We start from the raw sequence: 15,040 nt of genomic DNA, 5'->3' as shown, positions 1-15,040 counted from the left end.
CAGCGCATTTCTCGAAAGAGAAGTTGTTAGCCTGTTAGCAACTTGGGTAGTTGCCAATGGGAAAATGCATTGAAAACAACAAAGTAGCTAATGTAGTAAGCAACTTTGGTTTCGAGAAATGCACCCTGATCTGTGGTAAGCCATCTTCAGCTGCTGGTCTTTCATTCTGAAGGTCTATTACATCTGCACTGACCTGGTATTGTATGTATTTTTTCTACGCATCTTGTATGTTCTGGACGGGTTTTACATCGAAAGGCTTTTGTAGACTACGTACAGTATATCTGGCATTACACTACATTGGCAAGGTCAGATGATTCAATGACAATGTTTTTGTTTTGACCTGATCCACTGCATTGAGACTATAAGCATGTTCTAATCTTTGCACACTCACTGCATTCATTTGTAACTGCAAAACAACATGTTTTGGAACAACAGTGACATAATGATACAGGAGTTGGACATGGGAATAGAAGGTTGCAGGTACCCTGTACTACTAAGAAGAATGTGGATGAATGTGGTAGTAAGTAAGCAATGCTCTCCTACACGTTATCCATGGCTTAAAGGATAACTTCAGTCAATTTCAACATGTAGTTGTAATGCTCACATTATCCTGGACTTGTCAGTACCTGATAATTGTTTTTTTCTTCTTCAGCCTTATCCTGGTCATTGTAATGGGGGCAGGTGTTTGTTTACATGTATACATTTAAAATATATATATATATATCTTCTCAAAAACAGTGGGGGCAGTCGTGGCCTAGTGGTTAGAGAGTTGGTCTTTCAATCTAGGGGTTGCAGGTTCGAATCCCTCCCTGACCTCTCCCTTCTCCATCCATGGCTGAAGTGCCATTGAGCAAGGCACCTAACCCCACACTGCTCCAGGGACTGTAACCAATATCCTGAAAAATAATAGTTGTAAGTCGCTTTGAATCATCAGCAGACAACTAAAACAGTGATACCTTTTGACAAAATATTTGGAGTAGGCCTATGTTAAGATTTTTTATAATGTAAACAAAAGTTGCCCCCATTAGAATAGCTCATATCTCGGAAAGAGCCAAAAAATGCAGCATCACCGGGTACTGACGAGTAGCGTGAGCAATACAACAGCATAATGAAATTGGCAGGAATGGTCCTTCGAGCTTGGCATCAAACTCCTCCAGTGCCTGTACCCACTGTAAATAACAGTAGGCCGCTTTCCATGAAGTCATCTGCCATGAGTAGCGGATATGTAATGTAATGTGATGTGTGGCAAGGAAGAGGCGGTAAAAGTGGTTGTTTTAAGGATTTATTCTTACATCGGAGCCCAGCGTAAGGTGAAGGTGCTACAGCTTTTCTCAAGGCCAAAGACACACAATAAAGGCAGTTTGCTGTTTTAGAACCCGTAAAATCACTTATGTCCAATAGTATCACCCTACATATAGATGTTTAACTGGAGACCAATTCTGGGAACTGCGGGAAAATAACCAAATGAGCAACACATTGTTGTTATGTTGGTTTGTCTACATTTTCCGTATGTATACGTACTGTATGTATGCACGTGTTGTTTCCTTCCTCAGATAATGTTGAGTCGTAAAGTTAGGAATGCATGTCTTCATCTCTTCTGCTGCCACTCTTTATCGTTTATTAGCTAATTCACTACCTCTATAAAAATCCTACGATAATGTTTAAAAAAAGAATATTTATAAAAAAAAATTCAAACAAAAAAAGGAGAGAAAAAATAAAGTGAACTTAATGTGTCCCAAAGAGTTGCTCCTCCATCACCGGTTGCATTGAAACATGCAAGGGCCGGACTCGATTCCCAGTCTTGTCAGCAGAGCTCTCAGCGGCCATCTTGAAACAAAATGGCTGCCCACTACAACCAACAGTGGATCTGCTTCCCGATGCTGTGAGGGGCCCTTGGAAGCTCTGATAGACTACAGTATGTATATATGTCACTGGTAAAAAATACAATAGAACGTGTGCATGAGTATACGTATTTAAATATATAATAAATATATGGTTCATAAAATTAGATGGAAGCTTTCGTTCGCCATCCTCTTTTGGGTTTTTAAAGTTTCCCAAAAAGGAAAGAATATCTGAGATAAATAGTAATCTGCATATAAAACGTTAGGTGTTAGGGGTAGCATTTTGGCAGTTTAGTGAAAATAAAGGTTAGGGTAAATGGGGGTGGGACTATTAAGTGCAAGGCGAAAACACAACGATATGTGCATGCATTATATAAGCATAGTGAACAGTCCGTTTTGTTATTGTTTTGAATGGAAGCAATAAGATAAGCAGAGTTGTATAATGTACAAGTAGAAGTACTCTTACAGATGGAATCACAACACTGGTAATAAATTCAGGTAAATTGGGCCACTTTTTTCCATTCACTTATATGCAAAAAGTGGCCCAATTTACCTGAATTCACCCTATGATATTACTAAGCTGAAACCATGTAATATCATACTACAGCACTAGTGTTGTAATTGCATCTGTGAGAGTACTTCTACGTGTACTTTATACAACCCTGAAGATAAGTGACACAAGTGAAAATCCCTTCACATGCCAAAAATAGGAACCCTACTCCCTGCAAACCCATTACGCCCTAAAGTTTGTAAACGCCCTATAAATCTGTGTATTAATAATAATATATATATAATTTCTTTGCATTTCCCCATAAACAGTTAAATTCTCTCTGGTGTGACATAATGCGCTCCCTGCACCTCCTTCCTCCCTCTCTCTGCTTATTGCCTTCAAGTCCTGACCTGAACTCCCAGAGCTTCCAGAGGCCCCCTCCTGGCACCTGGACTAGTGCGCTGGAATAATGTGTGTGTGTCGCCTATAACAGTTCATTCACTCCCTTGGCGGACATCTTGAAACAAAATGGCCGCCAATCCAAGATCAATGTCCCAAAACAACAAACGTACTGTAGCCTACGTGTTGTCTTCCTTCCTGTCTTCTGTTTGTCCAAGACTGGCGGCATCGCTAAGCAACGGCTCCTTCTGTTCCAGAACCAGAGCCTCATTCCAGAACCTTCGGAGCAGCATCACCCAACACGCTAGGCTAAGGTCAAGTTAACTATACAAGGGCTTTACAAAAAAGCTAACTTTAACAGCCATACAATGGCTAAACATAAACCATATCTCTACCGTTTTTTTATTTAAAATAATTTCTGTCAGTTTATTTCTTTTTTTTTTATCTTTATTTTTCAGTTGTTCGTGATTGTGTGTGTTTTTTTCTGTTGTTTAGGTGGTCATTCGTTCACTGTACCAAATTTTCTTTGCTTCCTTTCTTCTGCTGCAAGATTGTTAACGTCAATAGTATTTACTTTATTGATTTTAATATTTTCTCATAATCTAAAACATTTTTTTGAAGCAGTGTTGTTAGTTTTAGGTGTGGCAGAGGTGCTCGGTGTGGGGGTGGCGGGTCAGGGTGCAGTAGGGTGCTGATGTAAAGGGGTGGGGTGACTTGGGTGAGTTTAGGTTGGGGGGGAGGGTGTGTGTGTGTGTGTGTGTGTGTGTGTGTGTGTGTGTGTGTGTGTGTGTGTGTGTGTGTGTGTGTGTGTGTGTGTGTGTGTGTGTGTGTGTGTGTGTGTGTGTGTGTGTGTGTGTGTGTGCAGGGTTCATGGTGTAAGGGCTGACATCAGATGAGTTCAGTGTGTGTGTGCATGTGCGTGCGTGTCTGCGTGCCTGTGTGAGTGTATCGGTGTGTGTGTGTGCATGTGTCGTGTATCGTGTATCATGTCTCTGTAAGTACGTATGTGTCATGTCGCATGTCTCTATGTCCACTTTAGCCAAGTCCAGCCAAGTCCAACCGCTGCTATCCGCTGTCGGAGGAGGTGTGTGGTGCGGTGGATGGCGATCGCCTCCTCTGCCGCGTGGGCGTCCACGACCTCTCGGAGGCCTGGGATGCGGGCCGCGGCTGATGCTGCTGATGCTGCTGATGCTGCTGCTGCTGCTGCTGAACCACCTGCTGTTGTTGCTGTTGCTGGACGACGCGGTGCGCCAGGCCCTGCAGGAAGTCCCTCTGCTGCTGCAGGATGGAGGAGGACAGCAGGCCGGGCAGCGTCTGCAGGCTGCCGCCGATCACGTCCAGCTTCTCCTCCAGGGTGCCGATGCGCTTGTCCAGCTCCTCGCTGCGCTCCTGCAGCTCCGACACCAGGTCATACATCACATTCTGGGTCTAGTGGCGGAGGAGGAGAGGGAGGAAGGAGAGGGAGGGAGGAGAGGGAGAGGAGGAGGGGAGGGGGGAGAGGGAGGAGGAGGAGGGGAGGGGGGAGAGGGAGGAGGAGGAGAGGGTGGGACAAGAGGAGAAAGGTGGAAGGGGGAGGGGAGGGAGGAGGAGGAGGGGAGGGAAGAGAGGGAGGAGGAGGAGGTGGAGGAGAGGGTGAGACAGGAGGAGAAAGGGGGGATGGGGAGGAGAGGGAGGAGAAAGAGGATGGAGAGGAAGGAGGAGAAGGAGGAGAGGAAGGAGAGAGATGGAGGAGAGGGAGGTGGCAGAGGAAGAGAGGGAGGAGGAGAAAGAGGAGAGGGAGGAGCGATGAGCAAGGGAATGGAGCGATGGAGAGGAGGAGGGGAGGCGAATGGAGGAGAGCAGGGCAGGAGGAATAGAGGAGGAGAGTGAGAGGAAAGTGAATGAAGAGGGGGATATTACAAAAAAGAAAATGTTACAGAAAACAAAAATGGTAGACAAATTAAATGTGATAAGGAATGTTTCATGAATATGATGTCATGAATATGATGCAGTATGAAAGCAAAACAAAAATGCAAAAAAGAAAATGTGATGGGATGAGAGAAAATGAATTACATGGTCGGCACATGGGTAGACACGTCAGGGGGAGCAAGGGAAGAAAAATATTGTACGTTTAACACCGGTGTAAACATGCCATTCTCTGAACACAACACATACACTTTAAAACTTAATATCTGCGGTATAAACATATTAGAAACATGAAAAAACACATTGAACTCACACTTCAAACACTGATATATGCTGATATATGCTCATCTAAGTAAAGCATTTAATAGAAGGGTATCGTTTGCACACTAGTGTTCTGTGCTTATAGTCAAGGAGCACAGAATCCGAAAAGGAAGCTGGGATACTATTGTAAATGCAAAATGTCAAGACCTCAAGTCAATTTGAAAGGAAATTATTAAGGTCCGTAACACTGTTCTATGCTCCAATACAAAGTTTAATGGCACGCTCAAAAAGTCGGAGAAACATTTTGGATGCACTTTGGATGCACTTGCACTCTGATGAAGGAGCGAGCATCCAAAATGTTTCTCTGACTTTTTGGCTCAGTCAATTTTTTTCTAATTACCATAATCGAACACTTTGAAACCGTTTAGAATATTCCAATGTCAATGTCCTTCATGGGTGTAGTGTCCTACAAAGTAGCCCAGCCTTCTTACTTTTTCTTGAAAGATATCAAATGTTTTGACACTGATATCTGAGGCAGTAGCACACATCTAGCCAAACAAGACACTAATGCCTCTTTTCCACTGGTAGGCCTACAGCTCGACACAGCACAACTCAGCCACCATTTTTTGGTTTACAATAGATAGAGCTGTGTCATGCCTATTCGAAAAGCAAAAAGTGGCGGCCGAGTCATGCTTTGTCGAGCTGTAGGCCTACCAGAAAACTAGCAGTGGAAAAGAGGCATAACACTACCAAAGAGCTCATTTGTTTTTACACTTTCTTAATGTCCGGAGAGTAAAGCACAGCCAAGGGAAAAAAAAACATGGAGGTCCAGATTGAAAAGACAAAGTTTACGTATTTGACATTTTACATGAGTTCCATGTAATATGTCAGTACCACTGCCCCTCGTTATTTGTCTCCAGGATCTTGATGCGTGGAGGTGCCGGACACCACATTGGCCCCTCTTAAAGTGATACTGTCCCATTTTTGGGTATGGCAGTGCAATTTTACCTCCTAGCTAGCAGTTAACATTGAGTCCTAAGAGACCAGCCAGTGGCTAACTGGTCTCATAGGACTCAATGTTAACTGCTAGCTTGGAGGTCAAGCTACCGGAGAACATACCCAGAGAACAGTTGAAAGTATAGGAGAACGGTAGAACCCTATTATTTAACTCAAGGGGAAGTGTAAAATAAGCTTATTTCAAAAAATGGGACAGTATCACTTTAAGCAAGTTCTACAATGGCACCAACCTTACCTTGGCTAGGTCGACAAGCGTATTTGCCTGATCGTGCAGCTTTCGCTGTTCCATCTTCACACTTCTGAGCCTGTGAGAGAAGGACAGAGGACTACATTAGCGGGCGGCATGATGGAGATGTACTCTCAGTATCTTAAGTAACTTGTGGCTTATGGCTGTCTGTCTGTGTAAGACGTCTGAGCAGGACGGGTGGAGATAGAAGGAGGCAAAAGAAGGCAGGGATTGGGGATGCCAAGAACAGCCAACATGCACATGGCCAAACCATGTACAAACTGAACAAAAAGTATATAGAATAAACGCAAATGCAAACATGCAGCCGTGGCCTAGTGGTGGGCAGCCGTGGCCTTGTGGTTAGAGAGTTGGTCTTTCAATCTATGTAGGGGTTGCCGGTTCGAATCCCCAATGACCTCTCCCTACATCTCCATCCATGGCTGAAGTGCCCTTGAGCAAGGCTCCTAACCCCACATTGCTCCAGGGACTGTAACCAATACCCTAAAATAAGAATCGTTGTAAGTCGCTTTGAATAAATGAAAGCGTCAGCTAAGTGTAATGTAATGTAATGTAATGCAAACCTTCCGTAGCCAGCGGTCATGGACATACAGGGGGGAAACACCAACCAGATCCTAATCTCGTAAGAGCACGTTGTCAGACCTCATAAATCACTTGCTTAATGATTCTTATCTACTCCCTTTCTCTTTCTCTCCTCCCTCGCTTTCCCTCGAGCGCGTCTCAATATAGTAGGTCTCATTTCCCCTGGGCCAGACTTCCTGAATGGAACTAGGAACAACATTAGCAGCACATGGGAAAGGGGAGGCCGAGGGACTCAGGAAGCCGACCGAGGGACACAGGAAGTTGGCATTCCAGATAAGGAAGTTGGCATTCCAGATAAGGAAGTTGGCATTCCAGATAAGGAAGTTGGCATTCCAGATAAGGAAGTTGGCATTTCAGATAAGGAAGCTGGCATTCCAGATAAGGAAGTTGGCATTTCAGATAAGGAAGTTGGCATTCCAGATAAGGAAGTTGGCATTCCAGGATCTGATGACTGAGTAATGGGCAACATGGAGGAGTCCAGGGCTGTGTCTCAAATGCTGCACTTGTGCACTTCAGGCACTGTTTTTCAGTGCCCAGGCGCTCACGCTGAAAATTTCAGTTGAGCCAGTGCACTGAAAGTGCCAGGATGATCCCCTAACAATGGCGGAAAAATGCAGTGCTTGAATGATGGGCTGAATCTCAAATGGTGCACTTGTGCACTTAAGTGTTCATGTTTCAGTGCGCATGCCGTGTTAGTTACGCACTGAAACATAGTGCCCGAAGTGCACAAGTGCACCATTTGAGATCCAGCCTTGGACACTGCACGCACTAAACGGCGGCCATGTTGACAATGACATGGAGGAAATGTGGCATTCAGTTCAGTAGAAGAGTTTGGTCAACAGTCTCCTAATTCTGTAAGTTACGTGTATGTTGATGGGACACCAACATTTTCATGCCAACCAAAGTATTGCATGTGTGATTGTTGTCCTTTGGGGTGAAGGACATGCAAATACAAGCACCAGACGCTGTGCATTGTAAACAGTAACCAACTCATATTTTGGCGAGCTCATGCCATGCTCAGCCGTCACTTCCAGCGAGGGCACAGTGCATAGTACTCAAATTTTTCCACAACACTTTGCACTAAAGACCTCAGTGCACTGTGTGCACTGTGCACTGAATGTCAGTGCACTGACAAAAGTGCGTCATTTGAGACACAGCCCAGGAGACAGGAGGAGAGATCGAGTCCATTAGAGAGTAGGGTAGAGTAGAGTAGAGTAGAGTAGAGTAGAGTAGAGTAGAGTAGAGTAGAGTAGAGTAGAGTGGAGCGGAGTAGAGTGGAGTGGAGTAGAGTAGAGGAGAGCAGGGCAGAGCAGGGCAGGGCAGAGCAGGGCAGAGCAGGGCAGAGCAGAGCAGGGTAGGGCAGGGTAGGGCAGGGTAGAGTAGAGTAGAGTAGGGCAGGGTAGAGTAGAGTAGGGCAAGGCAGAGTAGAGCAGGGCAGGGCAGGGCAGAGTAGAGTAGAGTAGAGTAGAGTAGAGTAGAGCAGAGAAGAGAAGAGAAGAGAAGAGTATCATTTATTAATTCCCTTCAGAGTTAATAATGATACTCTATTCTACTCTACTCTTTTATGGACTTCATGGAGTGCTGGGGAGAGGAGGGGGAGAGATTGATTAGAGTAGGAAAGGGGAAGGAAGAGGGGGAGAGGAGGAGAAGAGAAGAGAAGAGAGGAGGCAGAGGATGGTGATGCATAAGGTAGTAGAGGATGATGAAGAGAAGGGGGGATAGGGAAAAAAGAAAGATGAAGAGTAGGAGAGGTGTAGGATGAAGGTAGACAGGCGCAGAGACCTTGCCATTCTAGATAAGGCGATTCAAAGTTAAGGAGGACATCAAAAAATAAGTTTGGAAATGGCTACATCTGATCTGTGAACCTCTGTACTGTGGCAAAGCAAGTTGTCTTGGCTGGTCCAACATTCATAAAAATAGAAACAGTGTCCAGAACGCCCAAAAAAAGGAGGGAAATCTACTCGACTAAAAGGCCATTCTGACAAATGGTATAACCTGGTATTTCATTCAAACTGATTGGAACAATTGGGCAAAAAGGCCAACCCATACCGGTTCATTGTCTGAACACCACACCCGATGTATGGGAGTAGTAGGTAGCCTTTGGGACCAGAGAATGGTAGTCATAACAGCAATCTTTTTCAGGTCTGCTCTGTACTCTAATCGTACCGCACTCAGCTAGGCGACACTTCCAGGTGTTGAAAGAGAGAGCACCTTTGAGAACAATCGGAGGTAATCGGCGCAAAAGGTTAAGAGACAAACAGCCTTTGTTCTGTCTTAATCAGTACCAATGTGGAAACTTTATCGCCATAATGACATGGCGGTGGGCAGACAATAGCACAGCAGTGTGGGGGACTCCCTCCATCTCGCCCACTCCACCATCCCACACGACTCCCATCACCGGCCCACACCACCCACCCCAGAACAAAATGATGAGGAGATTACGAGAATGAAGGTGGAGGAGCAATGAATCCAGCTAAAAGCATCTCAGGGTTCAGAAAGTGACAAGTCTGACAGGCCGACAAAGATGCGTCCGATGGTGGTGAAGATCGTGTTTTGGCCGATTTAAAGAATGCGTTTCAGACGGACAGACCGACGGACAGACAGATGGACGGACATGCCCTCTTATAGAGATGCTATGGACGCATCTAAAAATCCAGCGACATAGTATTTGTGTTCTAGCCAATTCAGTCACGAAGCTGACCATAGGCAGAGGAGCGAATTACGGGAATCAGCAGTGAGGAGGGGGAGAGAGATGTGCCAGCTATTTCAATGACCCTGTCTAAGACCCTGTCTGTCTGTCTGTCAGTGTGTTTGCCCGCAGTTTTTTGGGGCACCTTAGAGTGGCGTCAAACATACAAAATCATTTGAGTCTAACTTCTAGCATTGGACAGGGGGCCATCGCCATCTGCTGATTGATTTTGTTTTTTGTTTGTAAGTGGCATTTGGCTAAATGTAATGTAATTTCATACAATATTATATATGTTAATGTAACCACATGGGAAGACTTTCACTTTCCAGTGCATGCATGCACCATCCCTGTGTCTAATGACTTCTTATTCTTAATAGTGCTTTGAATGAGAAGTGCTTGAGTGAGTGAGGCGGAAGCATTTCTATCACCAAGCCATCACCGAGACAAAACCCGGAAAAAGGGGAAAAAATGGAAAAAGTTACTTTGCAAACTGCTGATGCCGGGGAGTGGTAGCGCGGAGTTTATAAATGCACCCTCCAAATTAGGTCAGCATTTAAGCTTTTAACTCAGGTCACAGTAAAGTAGACGTCTCACTAGCTCTGCATACAAAATTTCTGCAGTTTCATTTGCATAGTAGAATTGCGATTCTTTTTGTTGTTTTTGTTTTTTAGGAAACACAATTTGGTCTTTTAGGTACATTTTATTTTGCTTTTTGTATTCAAGTCCTTCTTTGCCCCTAAGATAGATGGTAGGCCTATATTCTCAATCAGGCTAAATTTGAGCCAATAAACATACATAAAGGGCAATTCGGGCAGGCTGCGGTGGGTCTTTTGTGTTAAAGAGCAAGCTCACAGTGTGAATCCTAATGCAGACGAGGGAATGGAGGGGAAGGGAACAGATCAGGACTGGAGTGGCAACTCATTTCATACCAATTACAAGACAGTGAGTGCCTCCACCCCTCACACACACCCCCACACACACCCCCCCCCCACACACACCACCACCATTTGCAATGTTGTGAACTTATCGGCAAACTATTTTGGGGAATCTCCCGATGTGACACCCCCAACCCAAAACTCCCCCTTTTACGTTGCAGTAACACTTCCCTAACCCCCCACCCCACCCCGTTAGAAACATGCCCATAGTGATCACCCCCCGAAGGATAGAGGTAGAGTCAATAACCCCCCCCACACACACACACATTCCCACGTATGCCAGCTCAGCATCTAGCCACACACCCTAATTTCAAGCTTGATGAGCCCCATCTACGTGTCAGGGACAACCCCCCCCCCCCCCAACACTTTTAGTCCATATTCAATACCCCGCACTCAACCAAGCCACGACACCCCCCCCATCCCCCCCGAACTGCCCTGTACCCTAATTTCAAGCTTGATGACTCCTAGGCAAAAGGCAAAAAGGTCAAGTCTCAATCGAAAAGAAACGAAGAGTGCAGTCGAGACGAGAATGCAGTCAGACACAAATCAGTCAATCCCTCATCCTCCTCAACACACCACACACCACACCAGCCCCAGACCCCCTGCTGTGGCAACCACTTAGTAGCGTTATATTGGAGTTTCTCAACGGGCGCTCTACAGCCCCCGAGGGGGCGTTGAGAAGCCCTAGTGGGGCATTGAGAAGGATACAGCTGAGAGGGGGCGGTGCTTAGTTGCCATTGAGGGGCATTAGTTCATTTCATTTTTTAATACTAAGGGGGCATTGGTAGGCCTATGGTGAGGTTGCTACAGTACACATGGGTTCTACATTTTTGTTTTATCCTGGCAGCGCGACACTAGCTGCGCACAACTCAATCTCTGATAGTTGTAAACCGCTGTTATTAAAAAATGAGCTCACATGGTTGGCTGCTAGTGTCTTGCCCCTCCTCATCGTGTTTATAAACACGGTGACCCATGTATATGCAGAATGCCTTCCTTTGGCATGCCACTTCTGCATGCCACAAGCCACTAAAGCGTCTAACCCAGGGGTGTCAAACTCAAATTGACCGAGGGCCAAAATCAAAATCTGGAACGAAGTCGCAGGCCGAACTCAACATTTACTTATAAAAAATAGACTGAAATTGTGCGTACATGCACTTTATACTCATAGTTAAATTTCACACACACTCTTTCCCATCATAGGCCTACATGGTTAAGTTTAAATGTGTCTCTTCACATCCTGTGACACACAAAATTGAATGTTCAAGTTGTTACGCTATACATTACTGGTGTGTGGGCCAACTGTATCACACATTTGAAATGATCTCGCGGGCCGAATAAAATGGCACCGCGGGCCATCCCTGGTCATCCCTTTGACATCCCTGGTCTAACCCCTACTGCCATGGGCACAGTAGATCAACTGCTAAATGATGCTATCCGCTACAAGTTAGCTGTCACCTGCCAAAATCAATTTAAATGGGAAATGCTTGGCTAGTTGATCCATCCAAAAATGAAAACAACTTTTTGGAAGCTTCACAATGGAATTTAATTTGATAGTCCAAGAATTCCGAGAGGGCCACCATAAATTCATTGCTCTTACCCAATCGAGTGTCACATTGCTGACTGACTTGAGCAAACAGCTACATTGAGGAAGGCCATTGGGTGTTCAAAGCAGTCAGACAGTTGGTCGATTGGAAGAGTAAGGCTCTGGCAGGCAGGGCAGGACAGGCCCGAGGCATAAGCAAACTATGCGGTGGCTTAGGGCCCCCAAGACACCAGGGCCCCTGTGAGTATCTAAGTTCCACGAAGAAACAAATTCTCCTCTAGTCTCCCTAGACATATTTTTTTCTCATGTGCCATTTACTACGATGAATGAAACAGGAGCCACTATATATCGGGTATGGGGGGCCCCGGATAAAATTTTGCTTAGGGCGGCATAAAGGCTTGGGCCGGCCCTGGGCAGGGGCACCGCACTTCATCCCTACACCCTTCCCTGCCCTTCCCTGCCCTTCCCTGCCCTTCCCTGCCCTGCCCTTCCCTGCCCTTCCCTGCCCTGCCCTGCCCTGCCCTGCCCTGCCCTGCCCTGCCCTGCCCTTCCCTGCCCTGCCCTTCCCTGCCCTTCCCTGCCCTGCCCTGCCCTGCCTCCATGGCCCGCTGTTCGAGAGCAGGCAGGCAGGCAGCCGTGCATACTGTAAGCAGTGTTGCCAGATGTGTCTGATCAAATCCCGCCCAAAATGTTCTCAAAAATACCAAAATGCGCTAAATTCCGCCGAAATTCAAGAAAAAAAAAACGCCAAATGGCCATTTTTTCCCGTTTTTACCCTCAGACGCTCACCACAAGTAGCCCAATTGGGCGGGCACCCGCCCACTCTGGCAACACTGACTGTAAGAGTCGGGATCTTTATAGAGGCCGCATGCTGCAGGTGGAGGTGTGGTGGAGCTTCGTACATACACTGTAAAAAATACCAGCTGCCTCAGAATTCCAAGTTAATTTAAATCCTTATTGTAAGTTGTGTAAAGCTTTGAATTGCAAATGAAATTACAATAAAGATTTCAATTAACTTGGAATTCTGAGGCGGCTGGTAAACTTAAAAATTCAAGTTAAACCATGTTGTTGCCATTGCAGTGTATAGGAGAATAACTTAATTATACAAGTTATCATGACTTATCACTGAAATCATTTTTTACAGTGTAGCTGTTTGCCCAAATTTATTATTGTGTGCATTAAGGCCTGGGTGGGGGCCGGGAGCGCTTTATGGGACCCCATAAAAACCAAGTCCAAAAGCATTATATAGAAATTGATGTGCTCAGCAGAACACTTCATTCCCACCCACCCGCTTCCCCCAGAGTACAGAGAGAGAGACACAGAGAGAAAGAGAATGGAGAGAAAGAAAGAAAGAGATATAGACTTCCAAAAGAGGAAGAAGGCTCAAAAAAAGTAAAGGAAAAAAAAGAAAGACAAAAAAGCACGAGAGAAGAGAGAGGAGAGGGAGATTTTCCAAAAGCAGGAGGAGAGGAGGAGAGGGATGTCAGGCAGAGCAAGTCAGTAGGTACGAGGAGGAAGGAAGGAGGGCAGAAAATATGATCCATCACTGAAGTGAAATCCACCATCAGGGTGATTGAATGGACGGGCTGCGTGGGCCAAAACCAATTTGTGGGATTGTAATAGTGATAAGGTATGACTGAGCTCTGGGCGGTGCGTTGAGGCGGTGCGTTGAGGCAGAGGTGGGGGTGGGGGTGGCTGGGCTGGGGATGGCGGTGCGTTGAGGCGGGGCTGGGGATGGCTGGGCTGGGGATGGTTGTGCGTTGAGACGGGGCTGGGGATGGCTGGGCTGGGGATGGCTGGGCTGGGGATGGCTGGGCTGGGGATGGCGGTGCGTTGAGGCAGGGCTGGGGATGGCTGGGCTGGGGATGGCTGGGCTGGGGATGGCTGGGCTGGGGATGGTTGTGCGTTGAGACGGGGCTGGGGATGGCTGGGCTGGGGATGGCGGTGCGTTGAGGCGGGGCTGGGGATGGCTGGGCTGGGGATGTAGGAGACAGCAGGGTATTTAACCCCTTTGCGCAGAGCCTCTGTTATAACCTGTCATCAAAATTGTCTTAGTCAGTTACATGTACAGGTACGTGGCCCCATAATGCATGCTGTTCCTCCTGTGGAACGCTGTAATAGTCATTGAAAAGTTAACTACCATAGTACTACAATACTATGACTGGTAACAGCAAATGTATAACGCCCTCTCCTAACGGGTTAAGGCTTTCTGCACTGTCATAGCAATGTTGTTATGATGTAATTATGTAATTTCAGCAAAGAGTGAACAGGTGGGCGTAAAGCAGGGGTCAGGAACCTATGGCTCTAGAGCCACATGTGGCTCTTTTGGGAAGTGTATATGGCTCTTACTTATCTAGGGTTGCCTTGAAATATGGAATCGTCCTGTATTTATAAATAAAATTACGGGTTCCATATTGAGTTGAAACAGGACAAGGGAGGTGAAAAGGACAAGGAGGTTAAAGTGTTAAAATGCAGGAAATTACATCTAAGAAATGCAAAATTTCCCCAGACCTTGCCATAATGAAGTTGACAGTTGGCAATCCTATTCTTACCTGTTATCAATTGACAGTACTCTCTAAAATTGTTGGGCTTAATTGAAATACATGCCTTTGATTGTATTCAGTGTTTTTAAAATGGTATGGCTCTCATGAAAATTTCTTTTGAAAAATTTGGCGTTTATGGCTCTCTCCAAAAAAAAGGTTCCTGACCCCTGGTCTATGGGGGGGGCGAGGCCCAGGCGGAAGCCCTGGATGAGGTGAGACCGGGTTGGGGAACCCAAGGCAGCCACAGCATGGCACACACCTGGACGTGTCTGGACGATGTTTGGATGGTGAGGTTGTGTGTGTGTGTGTGTGTGTGTGTGTGTGTGTGTGTGTGTGTGTGTGTGTGTGTGTGTGTGTGTGTGTGTGTGTGTGTGTGTGTGTGCGTGTGCGTACGTGCGTGAGTGCGTGCGTGCGTGTGTGCGTAAATGTGGCAATACATGTATTTTATACATGTTGTGCATGCACACACTTATGCATGAAATGTATTCATAAACTTAATAAGAGAGAGATGGACGTCTCTTGTTTGTGAGGACAATCGAAAGCAAAAATAAAAACTAAAAACTCAGGGAAGGATCAGCATCATCATCATGA

General features: G+C 46.0%; 1 protein-coding gene across 1 annotated transcript in view; it reads right to left on the bottom strand.

Moving 5' to 3' along the window:
- Window positions 1-3,570: 3,570 nt before the first annotated feature.
- LOC134450521 (small conductance calcium-activated potassium channel protein 2-like) overlaps window positions 3,571-15,040 on the bottom strand; it is a 130,907-nt gene continuing 119,437 nt past the window's right edge. The window contains exons 8-9 of the mRNA XM_063200360.1: window positions 6,149-6,218; window positions 3,571-4,158 (exon numbers count right to left, since the gene is read on the bottom strand). Of these exons, the coding sequence (XP_063056430.1) occupies window positions 3,796-4,158; window positions 6,149-6,218 (433 nt within the window). The 3' untranslated portion in view covers window positions 3,571-3,795. The remainder of the gene's footprint in view (window positions 4,159-6,148; window positions 6,219-15,040) is intronic.

This window comes from Engraulis encrasicolus, chromosome 6 (genome assembly GCF_034702125.1).
Source record: "Engraulis encrasicolus isolate BLACKSEA-1 chromosome 6, IST_EnEncr_1.0, whole genome shotgun sequence".
Taxonomy (NCBI): Eukaryota; Metazoa; Chordata; class Actinopteri; order Clupeiformes; family Engraulidae; genus Engraulis; species Engraulis encrasicolus.
The sequence above is the reverse complement of the archived record's forward strand: the minus strand, read 5'-3'. Positions and strand labels throughout refer to the sequence as shown.